This window comes from Malaya genurostris, chromosome 1, assembly GCF_030247185.1.
Source record: "Malaya genurostris strain Urasoe2022 chromosome 1, Malgen_1.1, whole genome shotgun sequence".
Classification (NCBI taxonomy): Eukaryota; Metazoa; Arthropoda; class Insecta; order Diptera; family Culicidae; genus Malaya; species Malaya genurostris.
In genome coordinates, this window is record NC_080570.1 from 152,602,815 (window position 1) to 152,618,022 (window position 15,208).

At 39.0% G+C, this 15,208-nt stretch overlaps 3 protein-coding genes across 8 annotated transcripts in view; 2 read left to right on the forward strand and 1 right to left on the reverse strand.

Annotated features, from left to right (window-relative positions):
* Window positions 1–15,208, forward strand: part of LOC131426203 (fasciclin-1) — a 467,103-nt gene that overhangs the window by 191,218 nt on the left and 260,677 nt on the right. The window lies entirely within an intron of this gene.
* Window positions 6,299–6,989, reverse strand: LOC131426212 (peptidoglycan-recognition protein SC2-like). The gene has a single exon (XM_058588786.1). The coding sequence runs from the start codon at window positions 6,944–6,946 to the stop codon at window positions 6,383–6,385; it is 564 nt and encodes a 187-aa protein (XP_058444769.1). The 5' UTR covers window positions 6,947–6,989; the 3' UTR covers window positions 6,299–6,382.
* Window positions 7,759–8,574, forward strand: LOC131426210 (peptidoglycan-recognition protein SC2-like). The gene has a single exon (XM_058588784.1). The coding sequence runs from the start codon at window positions 7,801–7,803 to the stop codon at window positions 8,362–8,364; it is 564 nt and encodes a 187-aa protein (XP_058444767.1). The 5' UTR covers window positions 7,759–7,800; the 3' UTR covers window positions 8,365–8,574.

Genomic DNA, 15,208 nt, shown 5'->3' on the forward strand with positions numbered 1-15,208 from the left:
AACCAAAGTCAGGAAGTCTCCGTTCAATCAACCAGCCCGGCTTTAATGCAGTTGTTGCGTTAAATGGATTCAAGCATTGGAGAGCAACTTTTCTAACTCTTGTGGGTTGTCGACAAGCGGTGTGTATTTAGTTTGAATCTTGTCATTTTGATAGACGATGCTGAAGATAAATCCAATGATATGAATTGAAAGATTATCTGTATTACTTATAAGAAGTAAATCGTAATATCTTCATATAATGACTTATTAAATTTTCAATTTGCAACATCAAAATTGTATAATACAAATTAACAGTGTTGAAAGCGAAGCGTAAAAATCGCAGAGTTAAGATCGTAGAATCAAAATAACAGCGTTAAAATTGAAAAATAATCGCGAATAAAAGTTAATTAATAATCTTTAAGTTAAAATCGTTATTAAAATCGCAGTCGAAAAATTGAAATGTAAATATCACAGTGTGAAGATTTATGTGTCAAAATCGCAGTGTATGAATCGTTAAGTAAAATGTTGCTGTGTAAAGATCGTTAATTGAAGATCATGAGTCAAAATTGCTGTAATCGTAGCATAAAAATAACTGTGTGAAAACTGAAGCATAATAATCATTAAGTAATAATCGTAGAGTAAAAATCGCAATGAAATAATTGATCCACGCTGTATTACACGTTAAATAAAAAAATCATTGTGTAAGAATCGTTATGCAATAATCGCTAAGTGAAGAAACGCAGTATATAAGTTGAAGCGAAAAAATCGTTACGTAACATGACAATCTTAAAATCACACCCAGGTAACTAGTAAGCACTAATAATGGCAGTAAAATAGCCCTTAATGAGCACCAAAAATTCTTATAGCTCTATATCTGCAATCTGAAAGCTCATCTGTTGTGAATAAATCTGAATTCAGCTTTCAGAATGCACACATGAAGAAGCATTACCTTTTTGCCAAACTGGGTCCTAATTCAGTCTCAAAGAAGAAATCGCAGCACCAAAATCGTAGCTAAAAAATTAAAGTTTTGAGTAAAAATTGCAAAATAGAAATCGCAGCACTAAAATCGTAGCTAAAAAATTACTGTTTATAGATCGAAGCATACTAATCGTGTAGTAAAAATCGTGAGTAAAAATCGCAGTATAAAAATCCTGAGTTAAATTGCAGTGTGAAATTCGATCTACGTTGTAATAACCGGTGAATGAAAATTGTAAGTATAAATCGCAGTGTGAAGATCTCAAAGTAACAATCGTTGAATAAAAATCGTGAGTAAAAATCGCAGCGTAAAAATTCCAGTACGAAAATCGTAGCGCTCAAATGGCGTTGTAATAATTGTTGAGTAATAATCTTTACGTAAAAATCGCAGTGTTAAAATTGTAGTAAAAAATCGCATTGCAAGAATCTCTGTTAATTAAACGCAATGTAAAACTTTTATTCTCAAATTATTCTGTGATAATGATATGCATCATATGGAACCGGGAAGCAAAATACCCATAATCAATGTATCTACTAACCAAACCTGTTTAATTGAAAAATTTTACGGCTAGGTGGAAGTATTTTACTCGATTGTTCAGTGTCATGGTTTTTAAACACACTTTTGAAAATACTTATCAGCCTGTAATACCGGAACCGGAAGTGAAATTCGATAGGATTCTGTAGGTTGGCAAGACCCTCTATTTGGAGAAAATCGTGTGCACATGTTTATTTTTGTTTTTTTTTTGCACATTTTACCCCGTTACTCCGAAACCGGAATTCGGATCATGATGAAACTCAATAGTAGGCTATGGAATTATTGGGCCTTTTACTTGAATCAAAGTTTGGGAAATCATACAAACATTATGCGTACCCGACGAACTGAGTTGAATGGTAAAACGGTAAATCACTGTAAATCCGTTTTTTGATTATTATTTTCTAAAAAGGGCGTAGCTGGGTTTTCATTTAAACATTGCCCCCAAACGGAAAAAAAAATTATATACGCTATTTGTTAGGGTTTAAAAAAATCAGGAATATTTTAAGAATTATGGGAAATCTTTCTGATATTTTTCAGAATTTTTCAAAATTCATGTGAAAAAAAATGTTCAAAATTTTTGAATTTTTTTTAATTGCACTTACAATTCTGGTAGCACTCTAGATTTTACATCAAAAATAAATCATTTATGAGTACATTACGCTGTACTTTTTTCAGATTTCTAAAAACGGTGGACGGGTATAATATCAGACTTAAAAAAAATAAATCATTCGGAAAACCATGCGTCTCCATCTAATTGTCATCATCCGAATGAGACGCACGGTATTTAGTTCTAAAATCATATATCACATGCACCTTGCGTTCTTTTTGGGTTTTCGGGACTTGCTGCTGGCGCTTCGACTTGATTTCCCTGCATCATTGCTTGGTAAATCGAACCAGGCGTTGGGCCATGTGTAAATAACATAAGAAATAAAATTGTTTTATCATTATTAATTATGTCAATATTCAAGGCCTGAGCTCAAGTTGCAGATGGAAACGCATGGTATTTAGTTCTAAGGGCATGTGATATATGATTTTAGAACTAAATACCATGCGTCTCCATAGGATGATGGCAATTTGATGGGGACGCATGGTTAATCATTAAATTTAAAATCTGAAAAAATTACAGCGTAATGTACTAATAAATGTTTCATTTTTGATGTAAAATCTAGAGTGCTACCAAAATTGTAAGTGCGATTAAAAAAATTCGAAAATTTTGGGAAAATCATTTCCCATATAAACGCTTCCAAACAGCGTATATCAATTTTTTTTGTTTGGGGACAGTTTTCATATGCAAACCCGGCTACACCCTTTATAATAGGGAACAAATACTTCAAACAAGCATCCAGGAGTATTCCTGTGTTGTGGCACCATTCGGAAGGAACTAAAATTTATTGCAAAGTACTATTGCATCTTTGCAATAAATTTTAGTCTCCAGATTTTAGTTATCCAATGGGTCGTTAAAAAGCCTGACTTGCACTGTCTCTATTGGTGTTTGGATTGTGCGGGGATTGACGGATAGTTGAAGGCGCGAAGCTAGCGAGCAGTTTGCTGATGGTGGACGAGTAGATTTTCGTACGTTACTAGCGTTTTAACCCCTTAACGCTCAAGGGAAATATTAAAAAATCGTTATAGATTCTAGAATTATTATTAAATCGATGTTTTTTGTACTGAATGTTAAAGAAAAATTATTTCTAAGGTGACAAATGTGTTTCTGAACGAATAAGTAAAAAGAACTATCAATCTTTATTGCACTAAAAAAGATTGTGCAAAATGACGTATAGAAAATAGAACACATAATAAATGTGTTATGTTTTACGTCCACAAGGACATGAAATCGTTTCGAAGAATGCCATAAATAACTAATTATTTTACTATTCTGATAATTAAAGCAATTAAAGTAATAAATTAAATTACGATATAATAATCCCAACTCCTTTTTTATTTATTTCTAAGAATTATTGGGAAAAATATTTCCCATGAAATTATAGGAAACTTAGGCACCCTGCTATGTTTTTCTGGTGATATTCTCTGAATTTACAATATTGTCTTGTATATCAGATATTTCGTCCTGCGCATCTTATGGTCGTGAAAGGGTTAAGTGGATGTCTGCGAGCTGTCTTAGTTCCGTACGACAAATGAAGGAACATTCGGTTCCCAGTGAAAAAGGGTCGTCTCTGATTTCGTAAAGCGTTAATTTTTGAATGATTAGGCACTTCAAAAAAAGGTTCCTGTGCAAAACTTCAGATTTTGAAAAATTATCATCAACATTTCCAAAATCAAAAAATTCTGTTTTGATCATGTATCACATACTAAGAAGAATCATGATTCGAAATGATTTTCAACGACGCACCGAAACAAAAGACTAAGGAGTGTATCGAAAATAAGCTATCCACATACATTTGTGTTGTACGCATGTATTTGTGATGGTTTTCTATGTTCAGATCACAGCATGCTGTGAGTTTGTTGTCAGCTTTCGTTTGTTTACTTGTTTGTGCGGTTGAAAAATGTCGCGTATTGAAAAGGAAGTGAAAATCCAGGTTCTGGACACATGGCTAAGTGAGAAGGGTATTACTATGCGAAAATTGGCGAAGCGGTTTGGAATTCATCATGCCGGTGTTTAAACCGGGAGCGGGTCATTGCGCCGAAAGTCGTTTCGCCGAATGCCATTTCGCCGAAAGTCGTTTCGCCGAATAGGTCATTTCGCCGAAAGTCGTTTCGCCGAAAGGGTCATTTCGCCGAAAGAGAAATTTCGAATACATCAAATTATTTTTTATGCCTCCTGTATAACTGATGTGGCGCAGCCACATAACCGAAGCCAAGATGGCTCGGCGGCATAATGCCGCCGAGGCAACGTCGGCTGAGTTGGCCGCCGACCCGCCGTCGGAAGCGGCGGCCTCTTGCATACAACCCTGTAACCGCCTCGTTTGCCCGGTCTACTCAAAGCTAGGTTTCTTTGCTTTAGTTAGGTCCGAACGAGCGGTAGCGAGGTCGGACAGCACACGAATCAAATCGATGTGGCGAAGCCGCATTAAATATTTTCTTATTTAGTAAACGGAAAATATCACATACATTTGGAATTGCTTTGATGATTAGTAGTCAACAAGTTTCTTTGGGAACTCCGTTCTGAGGTTCATGAATCAATCTTTATTCAAGAAGTACAATTGTAGGTCAACAAAACGGGCATTAACATTAATATCTTTAATTTGTCTTTATTTTAAATCGATTCCTATAACGATTTTAAGACTTTTGTAGGAATCGGCGGAATGACCCTTTCGGCGAAATGGCTTTCGGCGAAATGACATTCGGCGAACTACCCTTTCGGCGAAATGACTTTCGGCGAAACGGCTTTCGGCGAAATGGCTTTCGGCGACATGACCCTGATCCGTTTAAACCTTCATTAATAAGTTTGGGGAACACTATTCTTTGGATGAGCTACCAGGAAGAGGCAGAAAACCCGGTTCTTTCAACCCGAAACTGGACCAGAAAGTGGTATCTCTAGTCTTGAAGAAAACATCAAAGTCAATACGTGATTTGGCCAAAAAAGCAGGAACGAGTGTCGGAATGATCCAGCGTATCAAGAGGCGAAATCACCTGATCACCTGGCGACCTACAAGAAGAAGAAAGTCTCGAAACAAAGTGTAGAACAAAAGAAGCGATAAGCAACAAGGGCCCGGAAATTGTATTCGCGTCTTTTGCAGTGTCCGGATGGGGGAGGACTCAAAAAACCCTTCCAGGTTCACAATACTTCACTGTAGTCGTTGGGGAGGATGTGAGTGAAGCGGACAGGTCAATTCAGGAATCAGAACAAATTGGCTCAAATGGCACGTTCCCCTTGATATTTGGAGATTTGTGCCTTGCCATCCATATGTTTTTAGCATCATTTTCCCGATACATAAGAGGGAGTTCTTGTTGATCATTTAAATTGACGAAAACGCATGGTAATGTGCGAGGGTGTTTCAAAACGAAACTCCAATTTTTTTTCGGTAGCCGGCAGCATAAACCAGAAAAGATATGAAGAAAACTTCGCTTTGCCCCACTTTCCCTTAACCATATATAAACCGTCGATTTCCTCCCGGAATTTCTTCAGAATATTTACCTGGCTCCACTTACAGAGATGACGAATCGAATCAAAGTAGGGCTACGAGAGTTTGATTTTAATTTTAAACCTGTAACAATTTTCCAAAAATTTGGAAAGAAAAGTACGTTTTTCGTTCAACTCACAAATTGCGATTAATCTACACATTTCGAAAACAAACTCTGTGATTTTACATCTTATAGGATACACATAAATGGAGCGTCGCAGTTCCCGCATATTGCCGTAATGTATTGTTTGTGATTGGAAAATTCCATGACATTAAATTCATTCGAAAAAAATTTGTTTTATGATGACCACTGCGACTTGAACGGCGAATCATTGAATCACAAAGTACGTCCATTAATCGACTGAACCACAGAAGCACACATCGTCTGCTAGGTTGGTAAATGGTGCATGTAAATTCATACGGCTGCACTTGCTAACCGAATGCAAATGCTACAGTTGCAGCCAGTAAAATTCATGCTAAACCAACATTCAGTCATTGCAAATGATAATTTCCGTCGTTTGACAAAATAGGTCTTTAGGAACTGCGGTGAATGATTTTGGTCTCCTATAAAATCAACTTTTTTAGTGTAGTACTAGAGGTCACGTCACGAGGAATCGAGAAAATTTGAAGTGATGATTCTAAGATTCAAGAAAAGCCAAACGAGCGAGGATGAAAACCACATATTGGCTTTCCAAACATTTTGATGAAATAGGAAAAAAAGAAACCATTGAAAATACACGGGTAATATTTTCCCTCCACCAATTCTTTATTAGATATTGCCAACAAGGGGAAAATTATCCACTGTCATCCACTAAGGATTCGGATTGAAGCGCGGCCAGGTGCGGATCTCATTGAAGAATGCATTTCCGGGGCAGGCGGTGGCCACGGCCTGACGATGTCCGATCAACCAGTAACTACCGGAGATGTGATTGTTGCTGACTCCGCACGAAATCAGCCTTTGAGTGGCAGTACGGGCGGCCTGGTTCGGGATGTTGTTGGTGAACGTTCCGATCACGCAAATTCCCATCGACTGATGGTTGTATCCTGGAGCGTGGGCACCCTGACGACCCCAACCGCGTCCTTCGTAGGCGGCTCCATTCTCTCCGACGCACCAATTGTACCCGATGTCGGCCCATCCGTTGTTGTTCATGTGATGGTTCTGGATGTTACGCATCTGCTGGGCACAAGCGGCATCCGTCGTACAGCTGGATCCGGCCGTATGATGAATCACGACCCAAGGAGCGGGACGATTCGGAAGGACGGCCGTGTTGGCGGCTCGAGCTCCCCATCCGGCACGGTTGATGATCCGAGGACACTGAGCCGAAACGGCGCCCAGCGTGGCCAAGGCGATTGCAAGTACTGCCAAGAATTTCATTCTGTTCACGTTTAATTTCAGAACCGAATTGATTTCGAGAACCACCTCGTCGCAGGTACTTATAAGGAAGGATTCGCACCGATTAGCTATTTCGAGAGTCGTATAATCTCCAATCAGGTAATCTACGAAATTGACAGAGTTGCAAAAAAAAACAGAACGGGGGGATCCAAAAATAAATACCGAACTTATCTTGACAAATTGTGCATCGAGATTGATCTCCCATGTTTTTTCTAGCTGAACATTTCCTGAAAAGCACTCGAAGTTTATTTATGGAACTGAACTGGCCATCAGGGAGCCGTACTTTCCGATGCATTAGTCGAAGGCTTTTAAGGTTCAAATGTTGTTTGCTACAAATGTTTTAAGTTGTGTTAAATACAAAATTAAACATTAGATATTACGCGAGTTTGATACAACGAAAAAAATCCGGATTGTCAGATTCAATTGCCAGAAAAAATAGGACCTCTTCTAGATCAGTAAGGGTCCGTTTTAACCCTACTAAATCCATCCATCGAATTTCTCCCCAAAAAAAGGTGTCAACTATTTGGCTCTCTACGATTGATGGAATATTTGATCGATAATATCGATAACTGTTTAGTACCGTGCAGATAACAGCAGCTAGGTCACCCGAGGCAATAAACACCTAAAACGAGATCAATCAATTTGTTATCTCCATAAGTACGCTGCGAATTTTTTTTATTCAGTATATTGTAAAATTCGTAGATTAGTCGTTCGAGCATCAAAAAAAAAATTGAATTTTTTGTGAAGAAACTTATCGAAGCGATGACTTCCGTATAAATACCAGCTACCAGCGATTTCCGAATTCAGTTTGTTACCAAAAGTAAAACGTTAACAGAATGAAATCCTTGGCAGTACTTGCAATCGCCTTGGCCACACTGAGTGCCGTTTCGGCGCAGTGTCCTCGGATCATCAACCGTGCCGGATGGGGAGCTCGGGCCGCCAACACGGCCGTCCTTCCGAATCGTCCCGCTCCTTGGGTCGTGATTCATCATACGGCCGGATCCAGCTGTACGACGGATGCCGCTTGTGCCCAGCAGATGCGTAACATCCAGAACCATCACATGAACAACAACGGATGGGCCGACATCGGGTACAATTGGTGCGTCGGAGAGAATGGAGCCGCCTACGAAGGACGCGGTTGGGGTCGTCAGGGTGCCCACGCTCCAGGATACAACCATCAGTCGATGGGAATTTGCGTGATCGGAACGTTCACCAACAACATCCCGAACCAGGCCGCCCGTACTGCCACTCAAAGGCTGATTTCGTGCGGAGTCAGCAACAATCACATCTCCGGTAGTTACTGGTTGATCGGACATCGTCAGGCCGTGGCCACCGCCTGCCCCGGAAATGCATTCTTCAATGAGATCCGCAACTGGCCGCGCTTCAATCCGAATCCTTAGTGGGAAGTTTCGTTCTGTGAAAACTCGATCTGTTTGGTCGGTAAAGTTCTGCTGTTCACGGGTAAAAATCCAGTGCCCGTATCATGATTAAAAATCATGAAACATGTGGATTTTCATCCGTGTTGAGTTGAAAAAAAAATGCATAAGTTCATTTTGTTATTTTAAAAATGAAGAACTTATTTTAATAAAATTATTTGTGTCAAATTAAAATTTTGTTGACATTTTTCATTCCACCTAACAGCAAATACAAGTCTTGGTACAAAATTTTCCTTTCGCAACTTGAGTCTCGATACATAGACTCGAAACTAAACGACCAAAATCGACGAGATTAGAGTTTTTCACAATTCCCAATCTTTCCATTTCAATAATTTCCTTTCTACGGTGGTTTATTCGCTGGCCCTGGTCCCATACAGAGATGTTACGCGGAAAATTCTAAACAGAATCTGAAATTCCGCGACTTCAGGTAAATCAAAATTTACAATCAAATGACAACAGATGCTGCTCAATATTCTCTCATGTTCTAGTGTCCAGAAAAAAAAAATAAAAGGTTCATTCAGAACCTTCTAGATGCCGCATAATCAATATTATTTGCCAGAGTGACGCCGCAATAGGCAGTGCATTTCAACGGAACCTACGAAAATGCAGGTATGTAATTGTATCGTTCGTTCTCCAGATAATTTTCATTCTCTTCATTTCACTCATTTGACTATTCGGACACGTTCTTCAGGACAATCGTTCTGATTCAATTTTGGCTCGCAAATTTTATTCGCTGAAATGAACGCCAACTCATGGAAAGTAGTGCACTAGCAGTTTATGTTAAACTGTTATGCCACCTTGCAGTTCAACATAAATCGCTTAGCAGACGCAAAATTAATGCCAATTACAAAACACTTTTTGAACCGTAGTGTCATGATTTTGTTTTGAAGTCCCGAAACATTAATACTTAGTGTGATGGCTTATGTTTGCCTAGCGGCTCATGTTGAACCGTTAGGTGGCATTGGCAGTTCAACGTAAACTGCTGATGCACTGATGAGTCGAATATGAAACATAAAAATTAGTTATGTGCACGTATCCAAGTACTCGCCAGTATTTTCATGCGAGGAATACCTACCGCATAAAAAATCATAAAAATTCGCATATCTTTGAAAATTCGCATTAAAAACTGCGTATCTTTAAAAAAAATCTGCAAAACTATCGAAATTCGCATGAAGCAAGGATAAACTTAAAAATTCGCAAAAAAACTGTATGGATTCGAAAACTCGCATTAAAAAAAACGGGAGCTGGTAATTTCGCCGAAAGCCACTTCGCCGAAAGTCGTTTCACCGAATGCCATTTCGCCGAAAGGGTCATTTCGTCGAAAGAGTCATTTCGTCGAAAGAATCATTTCGCCGAAAGGGTCATGTCTCCCGTATGTTATTTCTTCTGTATAACTGATGTGGCGCAGCCACATAACCGAAGCCATGATTGGTTGGCCGCCAGCTGAATCGGCCGCCGACCCGCCGTCGGAAGCGGCAGCCTCTTGCATACAAACCTGTAACCGCCTCGTTTGCTCGGTCTACTCAAAGCTAGTTTTCTTTGCTTTAGCTGGGTCCGAACGAGCGGTAGCGAGATCAGACAGCACATGAACCAAAACGATGTGGCGTAGCCGCATTAGATTTTCTTTTTCATTCTCACTTAATAAATGGAAAATACCACAGACATTTGCCTGGTAGATACACCAATGCAATTGCTTTGATGCTCAGTAGCTAATAGTCAACAAGTTTTCTTGGGAACTCCGTTCTGAGGTTCATGAATCAATCTTTATTCAAGAAGTACAATTGTAGGTTAACAAAACGGGCATTAGCGCTATCATCTTTCATTTGTCTTTATTTTAAATCAATTCTAATTACGATTTTAGGACGATTTCAGGATTCGGCGAAATGACCCTTTCGGCGAAATGGCATTCGGCGAAGTGGCCAATTCGGCAAAATTTCATTCGGCGAAATAACCCTTTCGCGAAATGGCTTTCGGCGAAACGGCTTTCGGCGAAACGGCTTTCGGCGAAATGTCCCTGATAAAAAAAAACTGCATGTCCTCGAAAAGTCGCTTAAAAAACCGCCTAACTTTTAAAATTCGCATAAAAACCGGTATAAAAAGTTTGCCTAAAACAATCGTAAAACTATGAAAATTTGCATAAAAAACCGCATAACTTCGAAAGTTTGCATAAAAACCGCATAACTTTGAAAATTCGTTTAAAAAACCGCAAAACTTTGGAAATTTGAAACTAACTCTAGATTTGGAGGGAATTTCATTACAATCCAAATCTAGAGTTCCAGTCCGAAATTCAGGTCCAGAATTTGTATAGAAAATTTTTCCCATATAGAAAACCGACCGTTAGCAATTCCGGCATCGAATCTAACGGCTGAAACGGTGAAAATACTCAACTTTAAAACCGTGATTTTATCCAAGTATCACGAGCAAAATCCATTCAAAATATCAAATAAAATGATATTGATTTGAAAAGCTTTCCAATACATTAGTTCGAACACAAAAATGTAATTTTCAGGGCCAATACCAACCAGGAGATTTACACCGTTGTACAAGTTCATGTTCGAACATTCGATTGAAAGCTGTTGCTCTGCAAGGTGATGCAATTCAGGACTCCGGACCTGGACCTGATTGACCAGAATTCTGGGAATTATTTCGGGTCTGAAGATTTTCGATCTGTATGCTGGAATTCAATGAAGAACGCGGAATCTAGATCTAAACTTAGAACCTAAACTCTGAACCGGAATTGTGCACTTGAATTTTAAAGCTGGAGTCGGAATCTAGATTCTGCGTCATTACCACATTACTTTGAAAAACCAATGTTTGTTACTTGGGTAACGCAAATCGATACCCATAGGGTACAAAAATGCTTGAACAGTTGCGCTGAAATTCCCTAGAATAATTATTACACAGCAGGTTGCTAAAAAGGTGCAAACGAAATTGTGAAGACATCGTCAGACAGCGCTATTACACCCTCATTAGAGTTTCTACTGATCCAAATTTTCGCTCAGAAAATATTATTTCGTCAAATCAGCCATTGCTTCGAACGATTCGTTTAGCGGAATGAATTTTTTTTTCTGAAATGCTGGATTCTTTTTAATTAGTCATTTATCCTTAGTGAGTCACTTCTACTGGGTCATTTCCTCGAATGAGCCATTTTCCCCCATGGGCCATTTCCGCGAATGAATTATCTTCCCATGAGTTGTTCCCTATAATAAGTCATTTCCTCTGAATGGGCCATTTCTTCGAACAAGTTATATGAGTCGATTCATGTGATATGTTTTTTATCCCCGAATGAATCGCTCATCCAAATTTTTCATTTGATCAAACGAATCATTACTCCGAAAGAGTTATTCCGTTCGAATGAGTTATCTCTCGGGATGAGTTATTTTTCTGAATGCGACATTTCATCGAATAAGCTGTTTCGTCGAACGTCAGCTTTCCCCATAAGTCATTTCTTAGTGCGAATGATTTTCCGTAACGCATCTTCTCTCCGTATGAATTATTTATTCAGAATGAGTCAATTTTCAAGAGGGCCATCAATCGCCGAATAAATTCTTCGTATGGTTGAGCGATTTCTCCGAGTCATTTCTTCAAACGACTCACGCCTCCTAACGAGCCATTTCGCCGAATGAGTTATTTATCCAAATGATACTTGGCAGTTCAAAATAAACCGCAAAGTAGACGTAAAGCTCTATTGCACGTTGGGAGACACTTTTTTTTCAAATTGCACCGTTTGGCTTAGGGTCTAGGTGCAGTTTGTGAACCTTTTATTATCATAGAAGTTTCCTGTAATCTGAATTACGATTTGAGGAAATGACTCAAATGATTTGAAATAGATTACTCGACTTTTTTGCAAATGGCCTCATGCTCTGATCAGCATAACAACTTTGAAGGGTTTTTGCAATGACTGAGCGGAAATATATATTGGAGAAACCAAGTGAAAGAAAAACTAACAGAAAATATGAATTTTTGGAAAAAGATACGCTCAGAGACAGGACTCGAACCTGCGTTCTTATGCATTCCGTGCATACGCGCTACCATTTCGCCACTCTGATCTTGCTTTAGCCACTCTAAAACTCGAAACAGACATAGTAGCAACGTACATCGAACATGGTATCCATCCTGGCCGTCACCCGACCGATACCTTACATCCAAACATCTTCTCTGTCCATCAAACACTAGTCCTCTCGCTTTATACCTATTTCTCCGATCAAGCATTGAGTAGGAGAGTGTATTTATAATCGCTTGTCACCTTCTTTGAAGGGCTCATTTGTGCTTTTCTTTACGTATCGTCTTGGACTCGTCGGCGCATAACACTTTATGTTGAAATATCATGCCACCTGACCGTTTCATATAAACCGCTACGAACTCAAAACACGTTGAACTTTGGTGAAAAACAAAAAAGTGTTTGTGTTGACATAATTTGGAGCAGAACAGGAGAAGTGAAGAAGCTTTCAATGTTGACGCTCACAGAAAAATTCAAAACACATCTGCTAATTTTAAACTTTGCAACTGTAGTCTCATTAACAAAAAACAGTAAGGATCAAACCAAGCCAAGTGAATGCATGTTATATCCAATGTTATTGAGGCGATGCGTGACAACCGAAGAAAAAACATTTAAAATTATTCCATAGAAATTTAAAAAGGAAACTCCAATATTCAATTCTTCGATATTTGGCAGATTAAACGCACATCTACGGGAGCTGTACAGGAGGGTAATTCACGTGTAATTTACTTTTCATATTTATATTAGCGTTTGCACCAACTTTCTTAACACCAATAACGCACAAACGAGTAACGCTTCGTACTACCCATAAAATAACATAACGTACGTAACGTTTAATGGCACCACCAACCTATAAAACGTTACATATGCAACGCTTCGTAACATCTATAAAACACAAAAAAGTAACACTTCGTAACACCTAAAACTCACAAAAAAATAACGCGTGTAACTCTTCGTAACACCTGTAACTAACAAAAAAGTAACTCATAACGCACTCCGTAACACCTTACTCACAAAAAAGTAACGCATGTAACGCTCAGTGACACCAACAATATATAAAAAAAATAACACATGAAGCGCTTCCGAACACCTATAATTTATTTAAAAAAAATGTAACGCACGTAACTTTGTACAACCTATAACGCACTAAACAGTAATAGACGTAACGCTTTATAACACGTTAAAAAGTAACACATATAACGCCTCGTAACATCTGCTATTCACAAAAAAGTAATGCATAATATCTATAACTCATATAAAAAATACCGCATGTAACGCCTCGTAACACCACAGTATTGTAACGCATGTAATGCTCCGTAACACCTATAACACACTAAAAAGTAACATGTAACGCTTCGTAACACCAATTACTTACAACAAAATTACGCATGTGACGCTTCGTAACACCTATATTTCACAAAAAAGTAACGCTTCGTAGTACCTTCGTCATACAAAACAGTAACGCATCTAACGCCTCGTATCGCCTATTACTCAAAAAACTATCAGTATATTCGTAACACCTATATTTCACAAAATAGAAACCCATGTAACGCCTCATAACACGTATAGTACGCTAAAAAGTAACTCATGTAACGCTTCGTAACATCTATACTACATCAAAAAGTAACGCTTGTAACACCTCGTAACACCTACATTTCTCAAACAAGCAACGCCTTATGTTTCACAAAAAACTAAAGCTTCGTAACACCTACATCATACAAAACAGTAACGCATCTAACGCCTCGAAACCCCTATAACTCAAAAAAGTTTCATTATATTCGTAACATCTATATTCCACAAAATAGTAACACCTCATAATACGCTAAAAAGTGACTCTTGTAACGCTTCGTAACACCTATAAAACAATGAAAAGTAACGCATGTAACGCTTCTTAACATCAATAACTTACAAAAAAGTAACGCATGGTACGCTTCGTAAAACCTATAACGACCTATAAGCAACGCATGTAATGCTTCGTAACATAACGTAAGGAGTCTATCAATAAGTAGTTTGCAACATTCAAACAGTTATTACTCTGAAATGGCTTAGTTTTGCGGTGACATGTTTATTTACATGTCAATAACAGCTGCGCAATCGATTGGTTTCGGTATGGTTTATCGTTTCAATGATGAGTCGAATTGATCCGGAAACGCGAAAGAAAAACGGGTGAAAGTGCACCACACCAGTGTCAAAAATATTATCGCGAAGTTCGGTAAGACCCTTTCCATGAAGGATTTGCCCCGATCCGGTAGAAAAACGGGTCCCAGCCAGCCCGGCCGGGACTTGAAAGTGGTTGAGTACATCAGGAAAAACCCATCGGCGTCGACGCGGTATTTGGCCAAGCAGTTCAACACCAGCATCGGGATGATTCAACGGATCCAAGTTCGGAACTCCCTGAAAACGTACAAGAAACAGAAGGTGCAGAAAATGTTCCTGGTACAGCAAGTTCAGGCCAAAACAAGAGCGCGAAAACTGTATAACCGGATTCTACAGAATAAAGACGGATGCATCCTGATCGACGACGAAACCTACGCCAAGGAAGACTCTCGTGCGCTGCCCCAACCGCAATATTATACGAAATCGGTGTACCAGGACCTGGACGATGCTGACACCACGGTGGCGATGGAAAAGTTTGGGCAGAAGGTGTTGGTCTGGCAAGCAATTTGTACCTGTGGTTTGCGGTCTTCGATTTTCTTTACGAAGGGCACAATTAACGCCAGCACAAGGAAGAATGTTTGAAGAAGAGAATGCTGCCACTGTACAGAAAGCATAAGGCTCCTCCTTTCTTCTAGCCGGAATTGGCTTCAT